Source organism: Cervus elaphus, chromosome 13 (genome assembly GCF_910594005.1).
Source record: "Cervus elaphus chromosome 13, mCerEla1.1, whole genome shotgun sequence".
Classification (NCBI taxonomy): Eukaryota; Metazoa; Chordata; class Mammalia; order Artiodactyla; family Cervidae; genus Cervus; species Cervus elaphus.
Window position 1 is genome coordinate 32,371,359 of NC_057827.1, and position 24,889 is coordinate 32,396,247.

At 50.8% G+C, this 24,889-nt stretch overlaps 1 protein-coding gene across 3 annotated transcripts in view; it reads left to right on the forward strand.

The window, feature by feature from the left end:
• The first annotated feature begins 1,237 nt into the window (after window positions 1-1,237).
• Window positions 1,238-24,889, forward strand: part of PCSK6 (proprotein convertase subtilisin/kexin type 6) — a 165,862-nt gene continuing 142,210 nt past the window's right edge. Inside the window, exon 1 of one of the 3 annotated variants that reach the window (XM_043921580.1) lies at window positions 1,238-1,721. In XM_043921580.1, coding sequence (XP_043777515.1) covers window positions 1,440-1,721 — 282 coding nt within the window. In that variant the 5' untranslated portion in view covers window positions 1,238-1,439. The remainder of the gene's footprint in view (window positions 1,722-24,889) is intronic. The other 2 variants (XM_043921578.1, XM_043921579.1) reach the window with 2 other exon arrangements.

Here is a 24,889-nt window from a genome sequence, read left to right on the forward strand (position 1 = left end):
GAAAAGGTGTGGGGAATCAATTCCAGGTTCCAAAAGGGGCCCCTGGCAGGAAATCGCGTGAGCAGGAGTTCGGCTGGTCCCTGTCGGGCCTCCCATGCTCCCACCTCCACTGGGGTGACTCATGCCTGCAGAAAGGGTGAATCATGTGGGTTATGAAACTAAAGGGCTCCTGAGAGGGAGGCTGAAGAGGCCCCAGGGAGGCCATCATCCTTGGGTCCTGCTCTGTCCCCGCCGGCTCCTGCCCCTCATCACCTGCCTTCTATCTGCCAAGCCACAGACGCACACCCTGAGCTCTCTACGGCCATCCAGAGGCAGACAGTCAGGTCACTGGTCCCCTTCCCACTTAAAGGCCTTCCTGGCCTAGTTTCTGCTTTGCTGCCCGTGTTAATCAGGGTGAAGCCTTGCTTCCCATCCGTGGCCAGTTGGGACCAACAGCCCATGGGAGGAGTGGCAGAAGAGACCCTGGCCAGTCACCTGTCCCATGTGTGACTACTCCTGTAGTCTCCAGGTTCACCATATGTGTCTCTACTGGACTTTACGCTGCTGGAGGCAGCAGAGCCAGGAAGACCCCACTGACTGTCCCCCTGACTGGTCCCAGGGTCCGGCGATGGGGGTGGGGTGGCATTTAAGTCTGTACAACTAGTGATCTCCTACTGCGAGGCAGGCCAGAGCTCATACAAACACTCAGCAAAAGCTGGTGCATGGCCAGCGCTCCTGTCATCCTCTGAACAGCGCCACCGGGGAGATGACTGTTTTCACTGCACTCACGGATGGAGCCCTGTGCTGAGAAGGGGTGGCAGCTTGCCCACGGTCGCGCTGCTGGGAAATGGACAGTTGGGGACCCACAGCGCCGTCCTCCCCCAGGAAGGCTGTCCCCGAGGTTCCTCCCGAAGCCAAAAGTCTGTGGCCCTCTTGCTATGTCCCACTGTCAGGCCTGGTTCTCAGCGGGGCCGACCCGTCTTTCTTTGTGGTTTCTTCTCCCAAGACTCATGCGAGCCGCGCTCTCACGCGGGGACGAGTAAGGCTTTGCGCGCAGGAGGTCAAACACTATTAGGCGAATGACTGAGGCCCCCAAGGCACCCCGACGGGAAGAAGATGCCGGCAGCCAGGCTGGGAGTGGGACTCACCTGAGACGCCCTGGGCCTTCCGGCCTCTGGGAGAACGCGTGTCCCGAGCGCCCCCTTAGTCTGCGGGAAGTTACGGGGTGAGGGGGGAGCTCTTTGCCCGGGGCGCGCGAGGGCCGGGTGCCGGTCACCGAGCGCGGGCCAGGGCGCTGCCGGGCCGCGCGGGCGGGAACGCGCGGCGGCCGCCTCCTCCTCCCCTCGCTCCCGCCCGCAGCGGTGGCGGCGGCGCTTCCCCGGCGCGGAGCGGCTTTAAAAGGCGGCACCCCACCCCCCGGCGCACTCGCCGCTCCGGCGCCGCGCGAGCCTGCCACTGCCATGCCTCCGCGCGCGCCGCCCGCGCCCGGGCCCCGGCCGCCGCCCCGCGCACCCGCCGCCGCCGAGGACGCGGGCCACGACCCGAGGGCCGCCGGCGGGCCCGGGCTCCGGCCGCTCGTGCCGCGCCCTTGGCGCTGGCTGCTGCTGCTCGCGCTGCCCGCCGCTTGCTCCGCGCCGCCGCCGCGCCCCGTCTACACCAACCACTGGGCGGTGCAAGTGCTGGGCGGCCCGGCCGTGGCGGACCGCGTGGCCGCGGCGCACGGCTACCTCAACTTGGGCCAGGTGAGTGCGGACGGCCCCGCGCGCCCAAAACTTTGGCTGCCGCCGGCGGGCGCGGCGCGAGGGGGCGCTCTGTGAGGAGTCGCCCGGAGCGCGGCACGGGGTCCTCGGCGGCCAACGGGGCAGTACCCCGACGCGGACACCTGCCCAGCCGCGCGAGTGGGGAGCCCGTGGAGGGCGCCGTCCTCCCGTGTTCCCTCAGGTCCACCCGCCGCCGACCCGGCCCTTCGGCGCCGGCCCTCCAACTAGATGGGCGCCGCGGGGCTCCGGACCCTGTACGCGCGCAGGTGGGGGCTGAGGTCGTGCGCTCCCTTGGCGTCCGTGTCTCTTGGAGGGAGGGCGGCCAGAGTCGAGGGGGCTTTCCTGGCGGCCTGGACCCCGCAGCCAGAGACGAGGGTCCAGGCTTTAATCCCCTCCAGGCCCCTGGCAGGGGTGGGGGGAGTTGGCTTCGTCTCTGGGCCTCTGGTTGGCTGGTCTGATGGCAGTTCTCTGCGGACCGGTCGTGTGACCTTAGGCTGGTCTGTTCCTTCTTTTCCACCGGCCCACGTGTCGGGACGTTGACCTTGTGTACTTGGGTGCGCGGTGGTTGGGATGGGACGGTCCAGTGTTTTGGGCCGCAGAGCACCTGCCGGGGCCTGACCACTCCCGCACCTGGCCCGCAGGAGTACTGTCAGCGAGCAAGAGGGGACAAGCCCGGGGCAGGACCGCGGGTGGGGTAGCTCCATAGGAGCTCAGAGGCAGGCTTCCTTTTCCTGCGCCAGCCCAGCCCAGCGAGTTGATCCTGATCTGTGGCGGGCGGGGGCCCACCGGGGGCACCTCTCTGTGCGTTGAGCAAACCTCCAGCAAACTACACACTCAGAGGATCAAGTGGAGTGACAGGGATGCGCCCGCTCAAAGCTCAGACCCTGCCGCCAGCCAGCGTTAAATTTAGTTTCATCATTAACCGTGACAGAAGCGGGCCACATCTGGTGCGGCTCTGATGTGAGTGACATTTCTTTGCATCCTAAGTCCGGTGCGAACGCTGCTAAGGTGAGTTGTGCAGCCTTCTGGAAACGTAGATACTGCTGTCTGAACTATACTTCACACCGTGGGTCAGAGAGTGTCTGAAATAACCCATCACATCCTTGGTGTGTCTTTTTGTTGTATCTTGAACAGTCAGGTCTCTGCAAACATCCTGTGATTTAAGATTTGCCTTTGGGCAGCACTGTCTTCAGTTCCTAAATCTGAGGTTCCTAAATCTCCCAGGTTCGCAGTCCAGATGAAGAAAGTACTCCTTGGTGCCCCTCTGGCGCCTGCTTCCCCTGTTGGCTCAGGCCCGGCTCCTGCCACACTTGGCTGCTCCGCCCAGGTGGCCCAGCAGTTTGTCTTCAGCTAAAAGTGACTCTTTAATGGCACAGTAAATTACAAAGTGCCTGGGTTCCTGGCTCTTATAATTAAGTGAACAGAGGGGAACTGAAGTTGAGCGGAGAGCTCCCGAACATTGCAGTAAAGGCCTGGTGAGGCCCCTTACCACTCCTGTCCTCAGGCATCAGAGCCGCCAGCCCCATGACCACGCCTCATCCTCAAACAACTTGCATCCCACTACTGAAGGTCTTGTGCGGTGAAGCCTGCTGTCTTTGCTTTGCCTGTGGGAGAGGTTTCGTTGGGGTGTGCACCCTTCCCCCTGGATCTCCTGGGGAGTGTCCAGGGCAGCCAAGGTGGGCTGCACACAGCCTGGCACTCAGCCTGGGGATGGGATGCTGCTGGGACTGATGCAGGAGGTGGTCACACACCCAGGGGATAAGAGCTGTCTTGGAGGTGAGTGTGTGTGTGTGTGTACACGTGTGTGCGTGATTTCTCAAGGAGGGCCTGTTACCCTTTATTCCCAGTGCAGCTTTCCTCCCCACCTCCCCCAAGTGCACTACTAATGTGGAAAAGGCCTGGAGCAGTCCGGCCTCTACCTACTCAATAAGAACTCTTTAAAAACCTTATTTGCCTTCTTCAGCCAGGAGAATTTGTGACTCATAAATAAGATGTATATATTATTAGCTTTGAATTATGAGTGAGTGAGCCATGGTGAAGCGAGGGCTGGGAGTGGTTTGTGTCCACACGACAGAGTGTGTCACCTCTGATGATTGTGCTATGCTTTGTCTCCTTCCATGTTCCCGGCTCCCAGTTTTCCTGTGAGTGACCTTCCCTAGACCCTTAGTGGGCAGCTGGTGTTGTGCCCGGCTCCTGCCCTGACTCTTCATCCTGGTCTTTGCTCTGCTCAAGCCCTGACTTGACCTACATACAACCATGGACCTGATCCCATTTATCTTGTGTGGTGCAGGTCAAATGATACCAGTGGTTATTCACCTGTCTTGAATCATGGATCCCTTTCAGAGTCTGATAGAGGCTCTGGATCCTCTCCATTTAAAAATATACATCATTGGAAACAGGACAAATAAGTTTCTTTTTGCCCCTCAACTCATTATATTATACTGGGAATCCCAGATAATGCAATGCAGTTTACAAAAAAGGAATAAAGATTGGGAAGAGCCAAATGTCACTCTTGACAGATGACAAAATTAACCACACGGATAATCCAAGAGAACCCAGAGGCCAACTATTAGAACTAAGGAGAGAGAGAAGTGGGGACTTGATTGACGAGAGGCCCCTGATGATGGCCATAGCTTCGAGGACAGCATAAGAGCTGTTAGATACTTAGGAATCAATCCTAGAGAAGTATCAGACTCCTGTGGAGAGGATTATAAAACATTGTAAAAAAGTGTTGGGAAAAAGAAGGCAAGAATGGAGAGATAGGTTACATTCATGATGGGAGAGGTGACTGTCACAGGTCCCCTCAACTAATGTGTAAATTCAGTATAAGCTAGTTTTAGTGCGAGTAGGTTTTTATATGGAATATGAAATCACACAAATACATGGCAGCTCTGCCATGGCCTGGTGATGGTCGTGTCCATTGGTGACATTGACTCTAGCCCAGGTATATGTGGGCGCTTGTGTGTGAGCCAAAGAGGTTCTTGTGGATGGGAGGGCTGGGCAGTACAGGACACATGCTGAGAGAGCCAGGTCTCCACGGGGAAGGGCCGCAGACCTTCACCTCCCACTCTGTATGGGAACTCCAGATAGGATGAGAGCCTGAGTGCGTATTGTTGGGGAAGACCTTCATCACATCGGCAAAGGAGAGGATTTGTTTGTAACTTATTTTACTGAAGTATAGTTGAATTACATATTGTGTCAATTTCAAAGTGATTCAATTGTACATACATAAATATTGTTTTTTATATTCTTCATTTGCAGGATATTGAATATAGTTCCTTGTGGTAATTAGTAGGACCTTGTTGTTTATCCATCCTATAGATAATGATTGGCATCTGCTAACCCCAAACACCAGTCCATCCTTCCCCCACCATGCCTCTCCTTGGTAACCCCAAGTCTGTTCTCTGTGTCTGTGAGTCTGTTTTTATTTCGTAGGTAAGTTGATTTGTGTCATATTTTAGATCGCACCTTCATTCTTTTTTTGTGGCTGAGTAATATTCCATTGTATGCTATTTCATTGCTAAGTCATATCCAACTCTTTGCAACCCTGTGGACGGTAGTGTGTCAAGCTCTGCTGTTCATGGGATTTCTCAGGTAAGAAATTTGGAGTGGGGTGCCATTTCCTTCTCCTTTGTATATATGTGCCACATTTTCTTTATCTGTCTGGTTGTTGATGGACATTTAGGTTGCTTCTACGACTTGGCTATTGTGATTAGTGCTGCCATGAACATAGGGCTGCATGTATATTTTGAATTATAGTTTTGTCCGGATATATGCCCAGGAGTGGAATTTCAGGGTCATATGGTAGCTCTATTTTTAGTTTTTTGAAGACTATTCATACTGTGCTCCATAATGGCTACACCTATTTTTATTCTAACCAACAGTGTAGGAGAGTTGAGAAAGGAAAGAATTTCTTAAACAAGACACAGAAAGATCAAATAGAGAAGGGAAGAGATTGATCCATTAAAGGTTCTGTATAATAAAGGTGTCATAGCATTTAAAAAACAAACAAGAGAGTAGGAAGTATTTATAACATATAATAGTATTTTATAACATATAATAGATTCATGTGTAGATTATTTAAAAGACTGTAAATGAATAATGGTGAGGGAAATGGCAACCCACTCCAGTATTCTTGCCTGGAGAATCCCATGAATAGAGGAGCCTGGTGGGCTACAGTCCATGGGGTTGCAAAGAGTTGGACATGACTGAGCAACTAACACACATAAATAAATAAGAAAAAGGATAAGTGCCAGGTAGAAAAAATGGGGAGGTATATATGAATAGGGAATTGAATGAAAGGGAAACCCAGGTGAGAAAAAGTGCTCAGCCTCCCTAGGAACTGATGGGCCTTCAGGTGGTCATCCCACTTCACGCCTGTGGGGTTGGCAGACCGAGATGGTGTCAGCATCAAGGGCTGCCTGGGCTGCGGAGGAGCCAGGAATTGAAAGTGGGTACAGATGCTTGGAGAGCGACAGGAGGTGGGTTGTGTCAGCATGTCCACATCCTGGCTTCAGCCTGGGAGATCCTCACTGCTGCCCCAGGAGACTTGTACAGAAGTGTCCACAGGGGCATCTCTAAATGAAGGGAGACACCACCTAAATACCACCAGGAGAAGAATGGAGGAGAAAAGTTGTCACACCACAGGGTACTCAACAGTACTTAGAAAAGAGAGAACTAGCTGTGTATCTACACAGATACATCCCAGAAATAATGTTGAGTGAAAACGGCAGGTTGCAGATGCACAGTGTATTTATGTAAATTTTTAAAAAACACTAAGCCATTCTGTAGAACTTATGAATGCTTACACAGGTAGTGAAAGTATAGAAGCATGGGCTGGAAGGATCCACATCAAATTCTAGTTAGTAGAATTTCAAACTTAATCTGCAATGTTCTAATTCCTAATCCACTATAGAGGCATATAGGTATTTGTTGTTGTTTAGTTGCTAAGTCATGTCCGACTCTTAGGACCCCTTGGACTGTAGCCTGTCAGGCTCCTCAGTCCATGGGATTCTCCAGGCAAGAATGCTGGATTTGGGTTGCCATTCCCTTCTCCAGGGGGTCTTCCTGACCCAGGGATCGGACCTGCCTCTCCTGCAGTGGCAGACAGATTCTTTACCACTGAGCCACCTGGGAAGGCCAGGCATATATGTATATGTATAATATATGTAAGTTATATAAAAATTATGTTTAAGCATTTTGCACTTTTGTGTGTGTCAGAACACATTATATATTGTAATATACCCACTTGCATACAGACATGCATATGTACATGGATACACACATGCATATTCATATGCACACACATGTATCCATATACACCTACATACATGCATACACACAGATATACACATGCAGTGTTAAAGGAGGGGGAGAAAAATGCACATCATACCCATGTATGACTGTTCTTGGGCCACCCTTGGGCCCAGGTGAGAAGGCCCTGCCTAAAGTCCCAGGCTGGTCCCCCGTGGGCTCAGGTGAGAAGGCCCTGCCTAGACTGAAGTCCAGGCTGGGTTGGTCCACTTGTGTAGGAAGCGATGACCTGGAGAAACAGAAGTCCTGGCTGCAGTCACAGGGTTCTTGGGATGGAGCTGTACCTGGAGCCCATGAGCCCCTCTGCCTTCCCCTCTGCCAGTCGTCTTTCTCTGTCAGGTCAGCTCTCGGCAGAGGTGGCCTCAGCCCAGCCTACATCATCACCTCTGATGTTGCTCACTCAGAGAAAAGACAGGTTGTTCATTCACATGAGAAGTATGGCAGCAAGCCGTCGGCGCACACTGGATCACAGCAGCACGGCGTCGGCAGCTCTCAGAAGTGATGTTTATCTTAAGGGTGGCACTGAGGCGCCGTTCTTGCCCTTGCGTTTCTGCTTTGCCTGGAGTATTGAGCTAATTTGTTGGTTCTGAGTCTGAGCATAAAACAGCAGGCTGGCTGCCAGGGCCCTGAAAGATCTAAGAGCCTTAAATAGTTTTGAACTTTCCTTAAATAGTTTTACTTAAAATAGCTACTGAGCTGAGCGTACCTGGCCCAGAATTTCAGGTGGGCCTTTGTCATTCACTTGTCAACAGAGGAAAATTGTCATGCTGCACACAGCCTGTTCTTACAACCAGGAGCAAGCTGAAGCTTTAGCCAGGTGTTAGAAGTGATGGTTGGAACTTGTTCCAGTGAATGTTGGGGACTTGGGAGGGACAAGGGGAGCCCAGAACAGCAGTCACTAGGTACTGGTTTTTGCCTGGAGGCTATCTTGCTTTTATGCTCTCAACCGGGAGCCATACTCCTGGATGGCCTGTGAACGGCAAGAGCAAGTGTCTGGTGTGAGCTGAGGCGGTGGGGATGGGGTGGTGATGGCGACGGGGATAGATAGAACTGGGACTGCGAAGGTCATGCAGTGTTACATGTTCTTGTCTGCCCTTTTCATTCAGATGGTAATGGATTGAAGTGGACAGGGCTTTATTTGATGGGCAGTATCATGAGTCACTGGGGCTGCAGTGCGGGGAGGTGAGCAAAGCTTGAGTTGCAATGCATGGCTTTGGGAGAGCCCCCAAGGCCAGGGTCCGAGGACTGAGAACCCGCACAGGGGGCTAGCCAGCTCTATGGCCTGTTGGGAAAGTTGGTTTAAACTTCTCTTGGCAGAGGCTAAGGGTGTCGGTCCTGGTGGGGCAGAAGAGCCTGAGGGCCCTCTGGGCCCCTGCCTGGTCTTGGACTGCACAGGACTGTCTACACTTTGGGGAACACTCCAGGCTCCTTGGGATCTCTGGGCCCCTGCACAGATCTGGCCTCTAGAAAGCAGTTCCTCTGGTCTTCTCTGGCACCTCTGGCGCTGGCGCCCCTCTCTCCAGCCAGCACCCTGCCCATGGAGGCCTTCACGATCACGAGTGTCCATGTCCTTTCCAGCTGGGACTGCAGTGTGGTCTTGGCACTGACTGGAGACCCTGGTGTGTGCTTGGGCTTGGCTGGTGGTTCCCTGGGTCTGCTGTTACCATGGAGCCTGGTACCGACCTGCGGGTGCCGCTGGGCCTATTCGCCGTGAGGAGACCTCAGTCCAGTTAAGCGTGACTTGCTACACATTACAAACCGGCAGGCCGGCGCCCAAAGCCCTCCCTTCTGACTCGCCTGCCTGGTCACCTGCCTGGCAGGGGGCCATCACCCTGCGTCTCAGACTTGGGTAAGCCATTGGGCAAGGAGCCTTTCAGCTGGGTGCTGCCGCTGACACACGGGCCCGTGTGGACCCACCAGCCTCACGTGCGCATACAGTGCCGGCGCCGGTGTGCTCCGTGCTGCGTGGTCTTTGCGGGCTCCTTCTCCTCCACATTGAGGCTTACTCCTGAGTCTCCACGGTGGAGGGAAAAACCCATCCTTCCCCAGGGGCCGCACACAGTCCCTCACAGTCTGAGGCTCTCCCCTGGCTGGGCCCTCCTCCCCCTCCCTGTGGGTCCCGGTTCACCCAGAGCTGGAGGCCTGGAGGGTGCTGCCACCTTCGTGCTCCCGAGCCTCCTGTGCTGTCTGTAACCATGCTTCTCTCTTTGGCCTCATGTTCCCCACACTTCTCCCCGTCCAGGCCATGTAGACCCTCCTGCCCCTTCCACCGCCTTCTGCTCTGGCCAGACCCCTCACTCTGCACTTGCTTCCTCGTGGCATCCTTGGTGCTGTTCTCTCAGGCGAGAAAGGCTCTCGTTCTACGGCCCTCCTGGTCAGCGCCTTGTCCTTCCTGGCTGGCTGCTGCTCTGCAGCCATGCCCCTGGGCTCCCAGGCCTCCGTCATGCTGTCTGCTGGCCTGTCTGTGCCTCCACTGGGCTCTGTGCTTCGCGGGCACCTCAATTCACACCCATCGTCTGGCTGCTCCCCAAGATGAGGTCTGATGGAGCTGTCTCTCTGGTGCAGAGCTGTTGGCCCAGAGCAACCTGTGCCTGGCAGACATGCAGACATTGATTCATACTGTGTTTGTTAAGTGCTCCCCTGGGTGCTGGGCCCTCAGAGTCAAGGGGAAGGTGCCCCTGGGAGAGCCTCTCATGGGGGGCAGGGTGCAGGCATTGTGACTGAGCACAATCAGCCTCCTCTCAGCATCTGGACAGAACCGTCTCCCCTGCACCGCTTATCTGGATCCCTGCTTCTGGGAACCTCGGCAGGCCCTTCCCAGCTCCGTGGTGTGGGAGGAGGAGCTGCCCTGTGATGCTGTAGCTGCCCCCCACCCCCAGTCTGGTCGGCTACATACCCCGGCCCTGCCCCACCCTATAGGGTCCCGTTATCCTGCCGAGTCCTGGTCTCTGTGAGGTCCAGTGTCTCTGCTCGTGGAGTGTTGGAGACCTGGCGGCAGGCATGAGGCCCTGTCCAGCACCGCACAGAATGGGATGAACAGCCTTCAGCTCTCGGGAGGGAGCCTTGTGCTCATGGGATGGGACGGGGATCTGCAGCTTGAGTTCCCATGGTAACCGGCCCATCAATGCCCTCAGTGTCAAGACGGTGGCACCGTGGAGAAGAAGAAACAGGCTCATTGTCTCTGCTTTGGCTGCTTGGGCCCAAACCAGCCACACTCCGCAGGGCCGGACAGCCCTGGCCACTGTGGGGCACAACCTGGCCAGAAAGGGGCTGTGGGCTTCAGCTTCCTGACCTCCCTGGAGCCTCGTGACTTCCTGCTACTGGCGCTGTCCTCCTTGTTGGTCTGCTCAATGGGAGAAAGGGCCTGTCTGCCACGGGGGTGAATAAATCACATCCAGTGTCGTGGTCGGGTGCTTCCCATTTTGTTTGTGCTATGGTTCTCAGAGATGACTTCCTATGTTCATGCCACCAGAACCATCATTGCCTGTGAAAGGCCCCGGCCCACCCTGTGATCCTTGTCAGATGCCCTGAGGTGGACAGTTGGGGCAGGAGAGGAGCAAGGGGCAGGGTGGGGGGGCCCTCTCGTCAGATAAGGGCCTAAGGTCCCCTGGTCTGGAGGAGAAGAGGCTGTTCTTCCACTCACCTGTCATAATCCTCCAAGTCGGAAACCAGGGCATCGCTGGGTTCCCCTGCCTTCCTCCCTGGTGCCTGTCTGTGACTTCTTCTCTCTGCCTCCTGGTCGTGCCAGCAGCCTCCTCTCTGCGCCTGGGTTTCTGCTTCCCTGGGCCATTCCCCACCCCAGGCTGTTTGTTCCCTGCCTTGAAATCACAGAGGCTCTTCTGTAGCAGAGCCTAACTGTGTGGCCCTTGGGAGTGAGCTGTCCCCCGCTGCCCCCTGCTTCTCCATCCCCACCCGGAGCCCTCACAGTCGCTGGACACCCCAGCTGGTCCAGACGTTCGCTGAGCCGGAAGTGCGCCGCATGCCTTTTCTTTCTCTGCATCTGTTGTTTTGGGGCTGCCGCTTTAACCTGGGGTGCCCATTCCCGTGGAGCTCACCTGGAGAGCCTGCCCCCCTTCAGGACTCACTGAAGTGCTGTTTCCTGCCCTGCCTGCTGCCTGGTGGGGCAGAACTCTGGTCTTCAAGTTCCAGGGCCCCAGCCTGAGAGGGAGCCTGTCTCCCCGCCACCCCGCAGCCTCTTGTGGTCAGGCCCCAGGCCCGCTGTCCACTCCCACACTACTTCCAGAAGCACCGGGGGACTGGGTCACTTAGCCACTGAGTTCCAGGACCTCTGTCACAACTGCCACCAGTTGGCTCTGAGCTGCCCTTCCTGTTCACCAGGCACTGCTCTGATCACCACCCCTGAGCATTATTAACCCTGTTACACAGATGAGCAAGCTGAGGCACGGAGCAGCTGAGTAACTCATTGAGGCTCAGGCCCATCAGAGCAAGGCTTTCCATGGAGGCAGCTTTCATTCCAGCGTCCACTTTGGGAAAGGCTGCGGAGAGCAGGTGGCCGTGGGGCTGCAGTCGGGGTTTCCTAACTGGTGAGGCAGAGGGTGCAGTCCGGGCAGAGGAAAGATTGAGATAAAGCAGTGCCCCATGTCCAGAAGATGCTGGCACCCTCCCAGCAAGGGGCAGGGCTGAGCTGCACCTTCACACCCTCCCTCCTTACCAGGTCTCTGGGCTAGGGCTGCCCTTCAAAGGCTTAGGTGGCGCTAGCAGTAAAGAATCTGCCAGTGCAGGTTAGACCAAGAGATGTGGGTTCAATCCCTGGGTCGGGAAGATCCCCAGGAGGAGGACATGACAACCCACTTCAGGATTCTTGCCTGGAGAATCCCATGGACAGAGGAGCCTGGTGGGCTACAGCCCATGGGGTCACAGAGAGTCGGACAGGACTGAAGTGGCTAGGCACAGATGCATGTGCAGGAATGAAGGTGACCATAGCACTCCTGACCTCTAGAGTCTGAGACTCTCAGGGCAGGAGCTTCTCTTGGACACCTCCCGTGGCCCATTGGGGCCCCCGTATTTTCTACCTTGGATGAGAGTAGAGAACTGTCCAGTAGACACCCAGCCAGAAACCAGAACTGCAGAGAAGGGCCTTCGTGACCCAGGGTAGCACCCAGGGTCTGGGTTCCCGGACATGAAACTGTGGTTACTTGATTTTCTTTGTGTAATACCAAAGAATACAGTATGTAGAAAAGTTGAAAAATATGGAAAAGAACAAAAAACACTGAGAAAAGATCATTTATAATTCTACCCCTGCCCCAGACGAACACTGTTAACATTTTGGGCTGTGCCCTCTTATTGTTTAGTTTTTTTAAACTGTGTGGGTGTGTGTGCGTGTGCATGCATGTTCATTTGTATATCTGGGTATATGGGTGCACACACACGTGTAGAGACAGTTTTAGGCAGATGGTGTTGTATAGTTGCTGCAGCTGTACCTCCTGGGTCTGTAACTGTTCTGTGGTGAAATTTTTAATGACTACTCAGTGCCCTGGTGGTACCTTACCTAATCTTCCCTGACATTTAGGTCAGTGGATTCTTTGTGAGGTCATATTGCTGCTGATGGAGAATGCCAGCACTGGGTGGGGTGATGCACAGGTTCCCCGCCTTCCCCTCCCCCCCGCTGCTGCCAAGCCTCACCCCCATGGTTCCCACACTGGTTACACCCTACCCCCCATCCTGCATCCCCCACCTTGCACAGGGTCCCGTAGTTGATGACATGTGTCAGTCCAGCTCACAAGAATTCTATGAAGCACTTTTTCCTTATTTGATAAAGCTATTGGTGTGCTGTGTAAATATCCTCCCTTCACAGAGAATTCAAACAGTGAAGATTCGTGAAGAGAAGGACCCCAGATCCCCTGCCTCTCCTCATCCCATTCTCAACTGACCCCTCCCCCAAGACCACCCCATCCACACGTTAGTGTCCGTGTGTCCTGTTTTCGAGGGGGGTGAATGGACCATGCCAGATGTACCCAACAGTACATCTTGGAAAGCTCTCTACTGAAGTATGTAGAGATCTGCCTCACTCTTTTGAAGTAGTTTTAAGCTGCTGTATTGAAGCCACATATTTGGTTACAGCATTGCCTTATTAATTCATGTTATTTGATTTTTCTCCAGGTTTTTTTTTTTCTGTATCATAAAAAACATTGCAGTGATCATTCTTGTTCCTCTTCTCTGTATGAGAATTTCTGTAGGCTACATAATAGCAAAAACAAATAGGAATAGTGAATATGTAAGTCCCCTACGTGCAAACCTTCAAGTGGTGAACGTTCAGAGATGTGAATGTGCGTTCGCACGTCCACTTACGTGAGTTAGTTCACGTGTCTGATGTATGCTGTCACGTGCACGCATCCTCTCTGCATGTGGCTGTGCTCATGTGCACTTTAGTGAACAGTCCTGTACAGAGGACAGCAGTGCATTGTCTTTATTTCAAGCCCAGGATATCCAGAAGCAAGCGTGGAAGCAGTGGTGATCCTGCTGGTACTACTGTACTTTTCAAGGTTCTGTATGATTAAAATTGTTTTCTCTATTTTTTGTGTTTGTTTTTATTTGATATTTGTGTGAAAAGTATTATAAACCTATTACAGTGCATTACTATATAACCAAGTGTGTTAGTTGGGCACCTGGGCTTCCTTTGTTGGACTCAGGAAAAAATTGGACTTAACGATGGCCCTCTTGGAGTGGAACTCGTCTATATGTTGGGGACTTACTGTAATAATCACAGATATCTCTTGACCCTTATTATGTGCTTTCCCTGAACTGACTCATTTAATCTTCTTAAGCACCCTGCAAGTAGGTACTGTCATTATCCCCTGTTTACAGAGAGGAAGCTGAGGCACAGGAAGGTTAAGTAACTTGTCCGTGATTGCAGCACTTACCCATGCCAGAGCCAAGATCTGAGCTGAGGTGGTCTGGCTCCAGAGGCTGTGGAGCTGCTTAGGCAAAGCTGAGTCCATGGAGTGGGGGTGAGGCAGGGCAGGGCTGGGAGGAGGGAGTAAGGGCTGGTCCAGGCACATGGGGCCGGGTGACGCTGCCCATCCCCAGAAAGTAGGTGGGAGGCCAGGTCCTCAGTGGTCCTCTGGGGAGATTGTCAGTACTACTCTTACAGGTAAAAATCAGCTCTCATGGTTGTTTTAATATGCTCCCCCCCCCCCCCCCGATTACTGTTAAAACTAAATGCTTCTTCATAAACTTAATCACTTTAATTCCTCTCTGAAGGATTTGTTTATATTCTTTGCCCATTTTTCCAGTGGTTCATTTTTCTTTTCTCCTGATGATCTGTAGGTGCCGTCACTCTCTTGTGGTTATGCATCTTCTGTCTGTAAATAGATTCTCCTGTCTGTCACTTCTCTGAATGTTGTTCAGAGGGTGTGTTGGCTGCTTGTTTTTGGAGGTAAAATGCACAGTTGCCATTGTGCGCAGGGCTTTGGGCTTGTCACTTATATGAGTGAGTGAACAAGGCAGGGTCCCTGTCAATAGCAGAAGAGAACCAAGTAACCATTGCCAGAGGAATAGTGCACGGAACATGCAGGTGGGAGCCGCCTGCTTTAGGATGACAGGAGAGTGGGGCTGATTTCCTCTGGGAGGATCGGGGTGGCTTTGTGACTAGTGGCTTTGGACCCAGACCGTGAAGGTCCATGGTTGTCAAAAGCAAAGCGGGGAGAAGCAGGGAGCAGGCTGGCCTGAGGGGGAGCATCGTTCTACATCCAGTCGGGGAGAACGCAGCTGGCTGGCTTGGACAGAGGCATGGTCACGGCAGGGCTGCTTCCAGCCATGTGTGCGGGGTGAGGAGAACCAGTAGGGCTATGGGCCAGCAGCGTGGGAGCCGCTGCCTGTGCTGGGATGAGGGGATGCAGGGAGGGGGAGCAGGGTCAACAGAGCCTCGTGGGCACCAAGGCAGCAAGGACGCAGCACCCTCCTGGTGCCTCCCCCTGGCTGAGCCCTCGAGAGGTGTGTTGTCAGGAGGGGTGCAGGGCTGGGTGAGGAGAGGGGGATAACCAGGGGAGCTGGGCGGGAAGGGGAGCATAACTTGGGGAATGAGGGACATCCTGGGTGTGGAGTCACCAGAGGTACAGCAGGCATTTGTCGGGTGCTAGTGTGCAGCCTGACACTGTGCAGGGACTGGGTGGGAAGGTACATCTGGCTGCCATTGCCCCTGGGACACCACCTCAGCACCACTGATAACTGTCCATGTGTCCTCTCACATGCCTGAAGCCCTGTCAGATCCCATGTACCTGGATCTGTGCCTCCTTGCCCCAGTAAGAGTTTCTTTAGGTATGTCCGACTGAGGACAGTGTTCAAAATGGGAAAGTAAGTCCGTTTCTGGCCACTTGGCACTTGGTCTAACACGTGGTTTGATCTTTGGTTGTTTTCCTCAACATAAGCAAGTTTATGCAAGAATCCCTACTTGGGTTCTTCTTGGTTAAGCCTAATTTCTATAAAAAGGAAAGAAACCTTACTTCTGTCCTGCCCTCAAGGTAGCCATTCATGCCTGAGTTTGTTCACAGTCTTATGCACGTCTCATAGTTTCTCTTTTGCAGGAATGTGATGCTGTCAGCCACAGGCCAGCAGTAGGACTTGTTTCCATGGGTTAAACGAATTTCTGTGCCATGACTTTCCCATCCCAGAGTCTCACACCCTGCATTTAAGCACAAGAGGCAGAAGCCCATTTATGGGAACAAACGCTTTCTGTTCCTGGAGTTTCATGTCCTTATACAACATGACCTCTCTGCTACTTTCTAGGCTTTTTTGTTTGTTTGTTTTGTTTTTAGTTAGCTTTTTCAACAAATGTGGTTTTCTGCCTTCCTCTGATACATTGTCACACCAGGAAGATCAGAAAACCAAACTGTTCCTTCTCACACCAAATAGACCTGAAAGCCAAAGGAAACCCCAGGGGTAGAATGGGTTCGCTGCCTCTGGAAGTTCATCTCTGAGGCTCATTTCCAGGCCCAGGACTGACCACCCTGCATGATGACAAGCTGTGTCACTCTTGTTCCAGCCAAGAAAGTGCATTTCCAAAACCTAACCGGGAGCATCTTTCCACTTCCCACCTTTACTTTTACTCTCAAAGGGCCTTGCATGTGTTGGTGTTTTCTTCTTATGTCAGAATTTCAATTTCTCCATAGAACCATAGAAACACCTCTCTTCAAGCCAACTGGTTTTAAAACCAGCTGTCATTTCAGTCGTGTCCGACTCTTTGTGACTCCATGGCCTGTAGCCTGCCAGGCTCCTCTGTTCATGGGATTCTCCAGCCAGGAATACTGGACTGGGTTGCTATTTCCTTCTTCAGGGGACCTTCCTGGTGCAGGGATTAAATCCGTGTTATTTCTGTCTCCTGCATTGGCAGGTGGATTCTTTACTGCTGACTCCACCTGAGAAGCCTAAAAGTTGGTTTTACTTTCCAGCAATTGGTTCCTTTCCTGAAGTTCATCACTAATAGTCTTTGAGCATGGTCTGAGCTGACGGCTGTGCCAGCCTGGGCTTGTCCTGGGGCCAGGCAGCCGCTCAGCCTCCTCCTAGGGTTGCCCCCATGTGTTGAGAGTCCTTTTCTTCTGGCAAAGCCGAGGTAATTGTTTGTGTGCTTGCCACTGCTTCCCTCCTGTCCGTGTCTGTGTTTTACTTGAACCGTGTGGTTGGGATGTGTGAGTTAGGCTCCAAGTCTCCAGGCAGGGCTGCATTCCTGCATGCACCCTGGGCTTGGAAGAGATGCTCAAAGATTGTTATAGACAGTGCATGCAGCCCCCAGGGAATAACCATCTCACCAGAACTGCCCAGTCCCTTCTGAATGATGCACCTTTCTTCCCAGGCCTCCTGGGGGAGGTTTGTGAGCATTGAGTTCAGTTTGATTTCTGTATCGTAGCAGAAGTCTTCATAACAGAAGATGATATGTTGGCTGCTGCGATCAGCATTCCTGTGGCTAGCGGGAGCTGGTGCCATGGTTTCCCAGGTCGTGGACATTTGCTGAGGGAACCAGGCTAGTATGTGTGGCTGTCCATCAGAGCGAGTCACCAGCTGCCTGACCCTGCCCCCCACCCCCCGCCACTGGTTTCTCAGAAATCAGGGGCGGGGGAGCACTTCTGTGTTCTCCCCAAGATTATGGAGTTCCCTGGGTTGTTCAGATTGTTTATCCCAATTCTTTGAGTGTCTAAGGTCCACCAGTAGAATGGATAAACAGTGTGTCACTTTCCTATAGTGGGCATCTGTCCTCAGCTGTAAAGAGAAGAAGACAGTTGGTATGTAACAGCAGGGTGAGCCTCACAGACTCTGCAGAGTGTAAAAGAAGCCTTACACCAAAGACTCATATGATTTCATTTCTTGTTGTTGTTCAGCCACTCAGTTGTGTCCAACTGTTTGTGAGCCCATGGACTGCAGCATGCCAGGCTTCCCTGTCCTTCACCATCTCCCAGAGTTTGCTCAAACTCATGTCCATTGAGTCAGTGATGCCATCCAATCATCTCATCCTGTCATCCCTTTCTCCTGCTCTCAGTGTTTCCCAGCATCAGGGTCTTTTCCACTGAGTTGGCTCTGCATCAGATGGCCAAAGTATTGGAGCTTCAGCTTCAACATCACTCCTTCCAGTGAATATTCAGGGTTGATTTCCTTTAGGTTTGACTGGTTTGATCTCCTTGCAGTCCAAGGGACTCTCAAGAGTCTTCTCCAGCACTGCAATTCAAAAGCATCAATTTTTCAGCGCTCAGCCTTCTTTGTAGTCCAACTCTCACATCCATATATGACTACTTGAAAAAACATAGCTTTGACTATATGGACCTTTGTTGGCAAGTGATGTCTCTGCTTTGTAATACACTGTCTAGGTTTGTCATAGTTTTTCTTCCAAAGAGCAATCGTGTTTTCGTTTCATGGCTGCAGTCATCGTCCGCAGTGATTTGAAAATCAAGTCTGTCACTGTTTCCATTGTTTTCCCATCTATTTGCCATGAAGTGATGGGACTGGATTCTATGATCTTAGTTCTTTGAATGTTTAGTTTTAAGCCAGGTTTTTCACTCTCCTCTTTCACTTTCATCAAGAGGCTCTTTAGTTCCTCTTCACTTTCTGCCATAAGGGTGGTGTCATCTGTATATCTGAGGTTGTTGGTATTTTTCCTAGCAATCTTGATTGCACCTTGAGCTTCTTCTAGCCCAACATTTCACATGATGTATTCTGCATATAACTTAAATAAGCAGAGTTCATTTCTATAACAGGCAAAATCCACCTGTGAGAGTGGGATAGCAAGTAATGTGTGGACTGCCTGGAAAGGGGTGTGGGGAGGCATTCTGTGCTGATGGCAATGTTCTCTGTCATGAAGGGGATTTGGGGTCATACAGGTGCAAACATTGATCAAAACTCGACAAATTTATTTATCTCACCATATGTAAATTTTACTTCAGAGGAGAAAATCTGTGAGCAAATGCTAAACTCTCCTGATGGTGTGGATGTTGAGATGTTTAGGGGAAATGTACTGTTACTGTGGTTTACTTTGGATGCACTAGAAGTAAGGGACTGACGGATAGACAGAGGCCTGGGTACACAGAAACATGAGTCACTTCAGTGATTATGTCAATGGGGCAGTCAAGGTGGTGGGTATGCGGGTGTTTCCAGTTCTTTCAGCTTTCTGTATGTTTGTAAATTTCCACAGTAAATGTTGGGGAGGAAAAGACTCTTAGGGGTGTGGTGGGCATAGGGCAGATTCAGGAGAAATCCCCTGCTGTCCTGACAGGCTTGTCAGTTTGTGTTCAGAGATAAGGAAGAGAAGCTTAGTGGTTTAGTGGGGCAAAGAGGTCATCAGAGAAATCCCATGGAATCTGTGCTTGGGGGACAGACACTTTGGTAAGGTGAGCTCTAGGGTCATGCTCACATCTGGCAGGATTACTGTGGCTCTCTGGGCCCAGGGACAGAGAGATTCGGCCAGGGGAGAAGCACCCAGGGCACAGCGCTGAGTGGAGGCCTGCCGTCTGAGGGCCTTCCTGCAGAGGGGAGATAAGCCTTCCACAGACAGCCTGGCACCGTGGTGCAGGTCTGGGTTGCTGGCCTGCTGCTTATCTTCTCAGGCCTGTTCTGTGGTGCTTCTATAGTTCCAGGATTTGAATTATCGTACAGACTTTTCAGCCCCTCTTTTTTTTTTAATCATAGAAGTTATTATTTTTTTTAATCACCTGCAATTTGAAAACAATCAGCAATTACTAAAAAGTTTTCTGGAAAAGAAGGCAAAATGATACTTTGATCTCAAAGATGTAGTGTGACCTGCAGGTAACAATGAACATTTGGTGTTAATACAAATAGCCATTGAAATCATTCTGAATGGGAAAGTTTGTTGTCATCAGCAGTAGTAGCTGCGAGAATGGAATAACCATTGGTGCCATTGGTTGAAGCCTTTTGCGGATCCAGGCAGTGTTGGATTGAACAGGACTAGTGGTGTTCTGGTGGGGGGCTGCCCTACGCTGGGGCCCTGCCCCTGCTTACCAAGGAGCTGCCCCAGACCAGATGCGCCAGAGACCACCAACGTCAGGCTTCTCGCAGAGCCTCTGCCTAGGGAGGAAGCTCCCAGTCTGCTGGTAAGTAATTTAGGGCATGTGTGAGAAGCGGGGGTAGGGAGAGCAGAGAAGAATGAAAGCATTATTCTAAGAAGCTGATCTTATTTATAGGTTCTCCTAATTCTATTAAAATGAAGGCCGGAGGGTTATAAAACTTGGAACACATAACACATAATAGCCATGAAAGGACGTTAAGCGAAAATAGGGAACAATAGTAAAATGAGAAGACATTCTCAGTGTCTACAGAAAGAGGTAACGGTTTTCTGAAATAAAATCGTCCTAGGGCACACTGTATGGGGAGAGTGAGTTAAAATGAGGAGAGAACTTGGAAGGAAACAGAAAACGTTTCATAATGAAAGGGGGAAAGTGTTAGTCGACTCAAGGGGAAAACAAAGATTACACTAATTACATTAAGCGGCAAATAAATAAAATGCCATCGTTGTAAAGAGAAATAAAACTAATTAAATACTTAATGTGCTTTAAGAGGGGTTAGCAAAATAAAGTGTATTAACTGTGATTAAATATGTAGCAGCCGTAATTTTCCTGCTTTGTCCCAGTGGCTAGGATAGTGCCCGACCTCCTGCATGTAAAACAAGGGATTTTTTATTCCTGACATAGCACATTGATGTTTGTGTGTCATAAAACAAAATAATGAACCCTCGTATTATTAATAGAAAAGCCAGAATCAAACAAATGCTTTTAAATGAATGAATTTATGAATGAATAAGGAGTTAAAAAATACACGCTCAAAATGGAAAGCAACAGAACCACCTTCTAAGATAAAAATCTGACAAATGAAGATGTGAAGGAGGTGGTTCTCTTTACTGCCAGTAACTTAGGCTTTCTCTGCATTTTCTGCTGGAAAGCAGAATTACTGGTACCCCCGACAATCAGATGCTTGGAAAGTGCCAGGCCTGAAGTGAACATGGATGCGTGTTAATGCTGATAATCTTATCGTCACCACCGTGGTGTCTGTTAATACCAAAAGAGAGGGAAGTGGCATGTCCTTTCAGTGTCAGGCCCTGGAGTCAGACTAGGAGAACACTATTTTTAAAGTAGGGCTTCAAAGCTCGCCAAAGGTGTCATGGAGAAGATTTCAGACATACTGCTCCTTTTACCTTTTGTCTTTTTTGAGGGGAAAAGATGAGCTGATGTGAAAAGTTTAGGATGGGGAAGGTAGAAAAAAGCCAGACCAAGAAAGAGCTGATGAGCCATGGGGTAGCCTGGACATCCGGGCCACAAAGCCTGCCCACCAGTTCCCAGGGAGACACCTGGTTGGTGGCCACTCAAGCCAGCCCATGTGGGATTCGCCCTCCTCAGTCATCCCCCTGCCAGACTCTTGTCCACCATCACGATGCTAAAGAGGACACTCCTGCTTGGAACGAATTGGTTAATGATTCTCTTTGGAGGATGAAAGAAGAGTTTAGATTCAGTAAAACTTATTGTCAGTTAGCCAGTTTGGGCACCTGGGAGCCAGTGAACAAACTCATGAAGGAATAGTTTGTTGCCTGCACACAGCAGTTGGGGCGTGGAGTGGCTCTATGACTTGGCCTGGCTCTGTGATGCCCATTTGCCTGTTGACTATAACCAACAGGTCCACTTTCACCCCCATGGAGAATGGTGTGCCTGGAAGTGCTGAATTTTATCCTTTTCTCAAGTCATTCTCAGTCTGGGCATCACTCAGCAGGGCCTGCACAGAACACGGACTCTCCTGATTCAGAGAGCAAGAGTCAGATTGGGGGCTCTAGGACAGGAGACACGAGGTAGGTGGTTTTCTCTTCTACTACTCCTCCCACAACAGCCAGATCACCCCACTGCACCTGTTTTCCACTTTATTGGGCTATTTTGATCTGGTCGCTCTTGCCGTCAGAACCAGTGGCCAAAACAGACCGCAGGATTGGAAGAGTGGGGTTCTAATCCCAACACTTTGTCTGCAGGTGGTCAGCAGTTGATGTCTCCGGGTGTCAGGTCACACACTGATCTGTAAAGTGTGGGTGTGATCATCACTTTCCAAACAGCATTGTCATCTGGCTGTTGTGAACATCACAGCGTGGACTTCTTCCTGTGTGACTGAGAGGGCAGACACTATCAGTGCAGCCGTTCATGAGCTCGCTGGACAAACAGATGCTCTGCACAGGCCTCTCTTGTGGACACTGTGACCCCCCAGCCCAGGACCCAGCCCCATTTACCAGTACCTGCTGTGGCCCCTCACCTATATCTTGCCTGGGTGGGTTCCATATTGATTCTGGAGGAACCATGGAACACTGGGTGTTTACGGCATCCTGGGATCACGGTCCACCTTGGGCTGTGAGGGCTGAGCTACCAAAGGACCAGATTGCTACAGTTTAAGCAGTGATCTGAACGCTCCCTGGCTGATGCTGGAGGGTTTTCATTCTGCCAGGGAATAGGACAGTGTGCCAGCAATTTCAGAGCCTCACAGAACAGGAGCTAGGGATCATTGAGATGCTAAACCAGAGGATGGTGCCTGAAACAAAGAGGGCTCTGACCTAGCTGCTGTGGGAACTCAGAGGGGACCATGGAGGCAAGCTGGTCTCAGGACTTGGTCTCCAGCCATCGAGACATCTGCACCAATGGATGTGCTAGGTTGTCTGAGAGGTGTGGAAGTGATACTGGAGGACTGGGCACTGGGGATCACTTCTACCTTCTGAAGGAAAATAGGATGATGAAGATGACAGGATGGGGAGAAGGATGAGGATGATGGTTAGGCTGATGTTGATGAAGAGGAGGAGGAGGAGGGTATGGAGGGTGATGGTGAGGATAATGATAGGATGAGGATGTTGATGATGGTAAGAATGATGAGAATGGTGATGGGGAGGATAGTGATAGTGACAGTAAGAGTAATGAGGAGGAGGATTATGAGGAAGAGGATGATGATGGTGATTATAAGGGTGATGGTGACAATTACAAGAATGGTTAACTCTTACTGGGCCAGAAACTGCTCTAAGTGCTTGACCTCCATGATTCCTTACAGCCTCCTCCTCACAGTGGATGCCTCTCCTGCTCCCATGTGACAGATGAGGAAACAGCCCGGAGAGGTTAAGTAACATATACAGATTAGATATGGCAGAACCAGAGCTGACCACACACTCACTTCTCCTATGTTACCTTTGGAACATGTTATTCAATGCATATAAAATGTTTCCCACAACATATATGTTCATTATTAAAAAGCATAAAGATAGAACTGTTGACACCACCACCCAGCCCAGAAAGTAGACGATTACCAACATTACTTACGTATTCCTTTTTCATCTTACCACTGTTAAAAGGTAAACCAAGGCATATTACAAATTTTAGGAATTTAATTGAGCAAAAATTGATTTGAATCAGGCAGCACCAAAGGGGAAGTGGATATTAGTGCCGTGTGAACACAGGAGCGAGACTTTTATAAAGGAGAAGCAGAAACAAAGTGAGGAAGTGATCTGATTGGCTGTTGCTTCAGCGGCTGCCTTATTAGGGAAAGCTTAGTTAGCTGATCCTGATTGGCTGCCCTTAGGTTTTGATTTCTTAACCTTGAGGCATTTACAGGCTTGGGTTTGATTTGCTTACGTGGGCTGCTAAGGCAGTAGAGCCACCTCAGCCTAATGGCCTCCTTGTTTAATTAATTTAACCCCACCCTGCCCACACCTCTCCAGCCCCACAGGGTAACCACTGTCCAAACAGTACATGTGTCACAGGTGTAGGTATGCTTAGACTGTACCTTGCTTCATTTTGCTTTTGAACTCTGTAAAAGCTGAAGCTCCAGTACTTTAGGCCACCTGATGCGAAGAGCTGACTCATTGGAAAAGATGCTGATGCTGGGAAAGATTGAAGGCAGGAGGAGAAAGGGGAGACAGAGGATGAGATGATGGTTGGATGGCATCAGCGACACACAATGGACATGAATTTGAGCAAACTCTGTGAGATGGTGAAGAACAGGAAAGCCAGGCGTGCTGCAGTCCATGGGGTCACAGGATAGGACTGAGCGACTAAACAACAGCAACAAAAAATGACATACCGTGTGTGGTGTTCTGGGACTTTCTTTTTTCTTTTCTTTTCATGTAACATCAAGTTTCTAAGGCTCAGCTACATTGTAGCCATAGCCCCAGCATAGCTGTGGTTCATTTCACTTCTCTGCAATATTCTTCAGCCCACAAATCATCATGCGCGTGTCCTTCTCCCAGCAATAAATGAATGTGATTTCTACTAAGAACATGGTTGCTAGAACAGCCCTGTGCATGCCCTCTGGTTCGCGTATGTCAGAGTTTCTCTGGAGCATGTGCCTAGAATTGGGATGACTGGATTTGTGTATACTGCATACCAATGCTTTGCCAGTTACAAGTGTAGGAAATAGCATTTCCAAGTTTGTGAATTTTTAAAAAAATCTTGTGTAAGTGTCTTTGATTAAATAGGAAAATTAACTGTTACATAATTGTATGCATCAGTCTTTTCTCTTTTTTATAGCAGTTTTATGAAGATATAATTTGTGAGCCATATGACTTACCTGTTTAAAATGTACAGTTCATATTTTTTTTGTTAGTGTATTCATAGAGTTGTGCTACCATCACTACAATCAGGTCTAGAGCATTTCATCACCACAGAAAGAAACCCCACACCCACTGGCTGCCACGCCCCATCATGCCCTGGCTGCCCCAGTCCTAAGCATCAACTAATCTACTTTCTGTCTCTACAGAGTTGCTTACTCTGGACATTTCACATGATGGAATGATAGAGCGTGTGGTCTTTTTTGTGACTGACTTCTTTCCCTTAACACAATGGTCCCCAAACTTTTTGGCAGTGGGGACAGATTTCATGGACGACAAGTTTTCCAGTGACTGAGTAAGGGGAGGATGGTTTTGGATGATTCCAGCACATTACATTTATTGTACACTTTGTTTCTATTATTACTACATTATGATATATAATTAAATAATTGTACCACTCACCATAGTGCAGAATCAGTGGGAGCCCTGAGCTTGTTCTCCTGCACCTGGATGGTCCCATCTGGGAGTGACAGGAGACAATGACACCCCAAATGTGTTGCTTATGTCTTCTCTGGAATCTCGTGTTGGTTGCTGTCACTGCAGAAAATCCTGCTTCACAAAGATGGGATACTGGAAATGGAAGCAGGCTTTTCAATACTTTTGTGCAATCTCAGGATATTCTGCCTTGACTTTAATCCAGAATGTATGGAGATTTGAAGTTGTCTCAAACATACTCTTTAGGCCACCGTCATTTGTGATCTCAAGCAGTTGATCTTCTAGCACAGATAAAGTCAGTTCATCTGGCTTCTTCACAGGTGGGTGG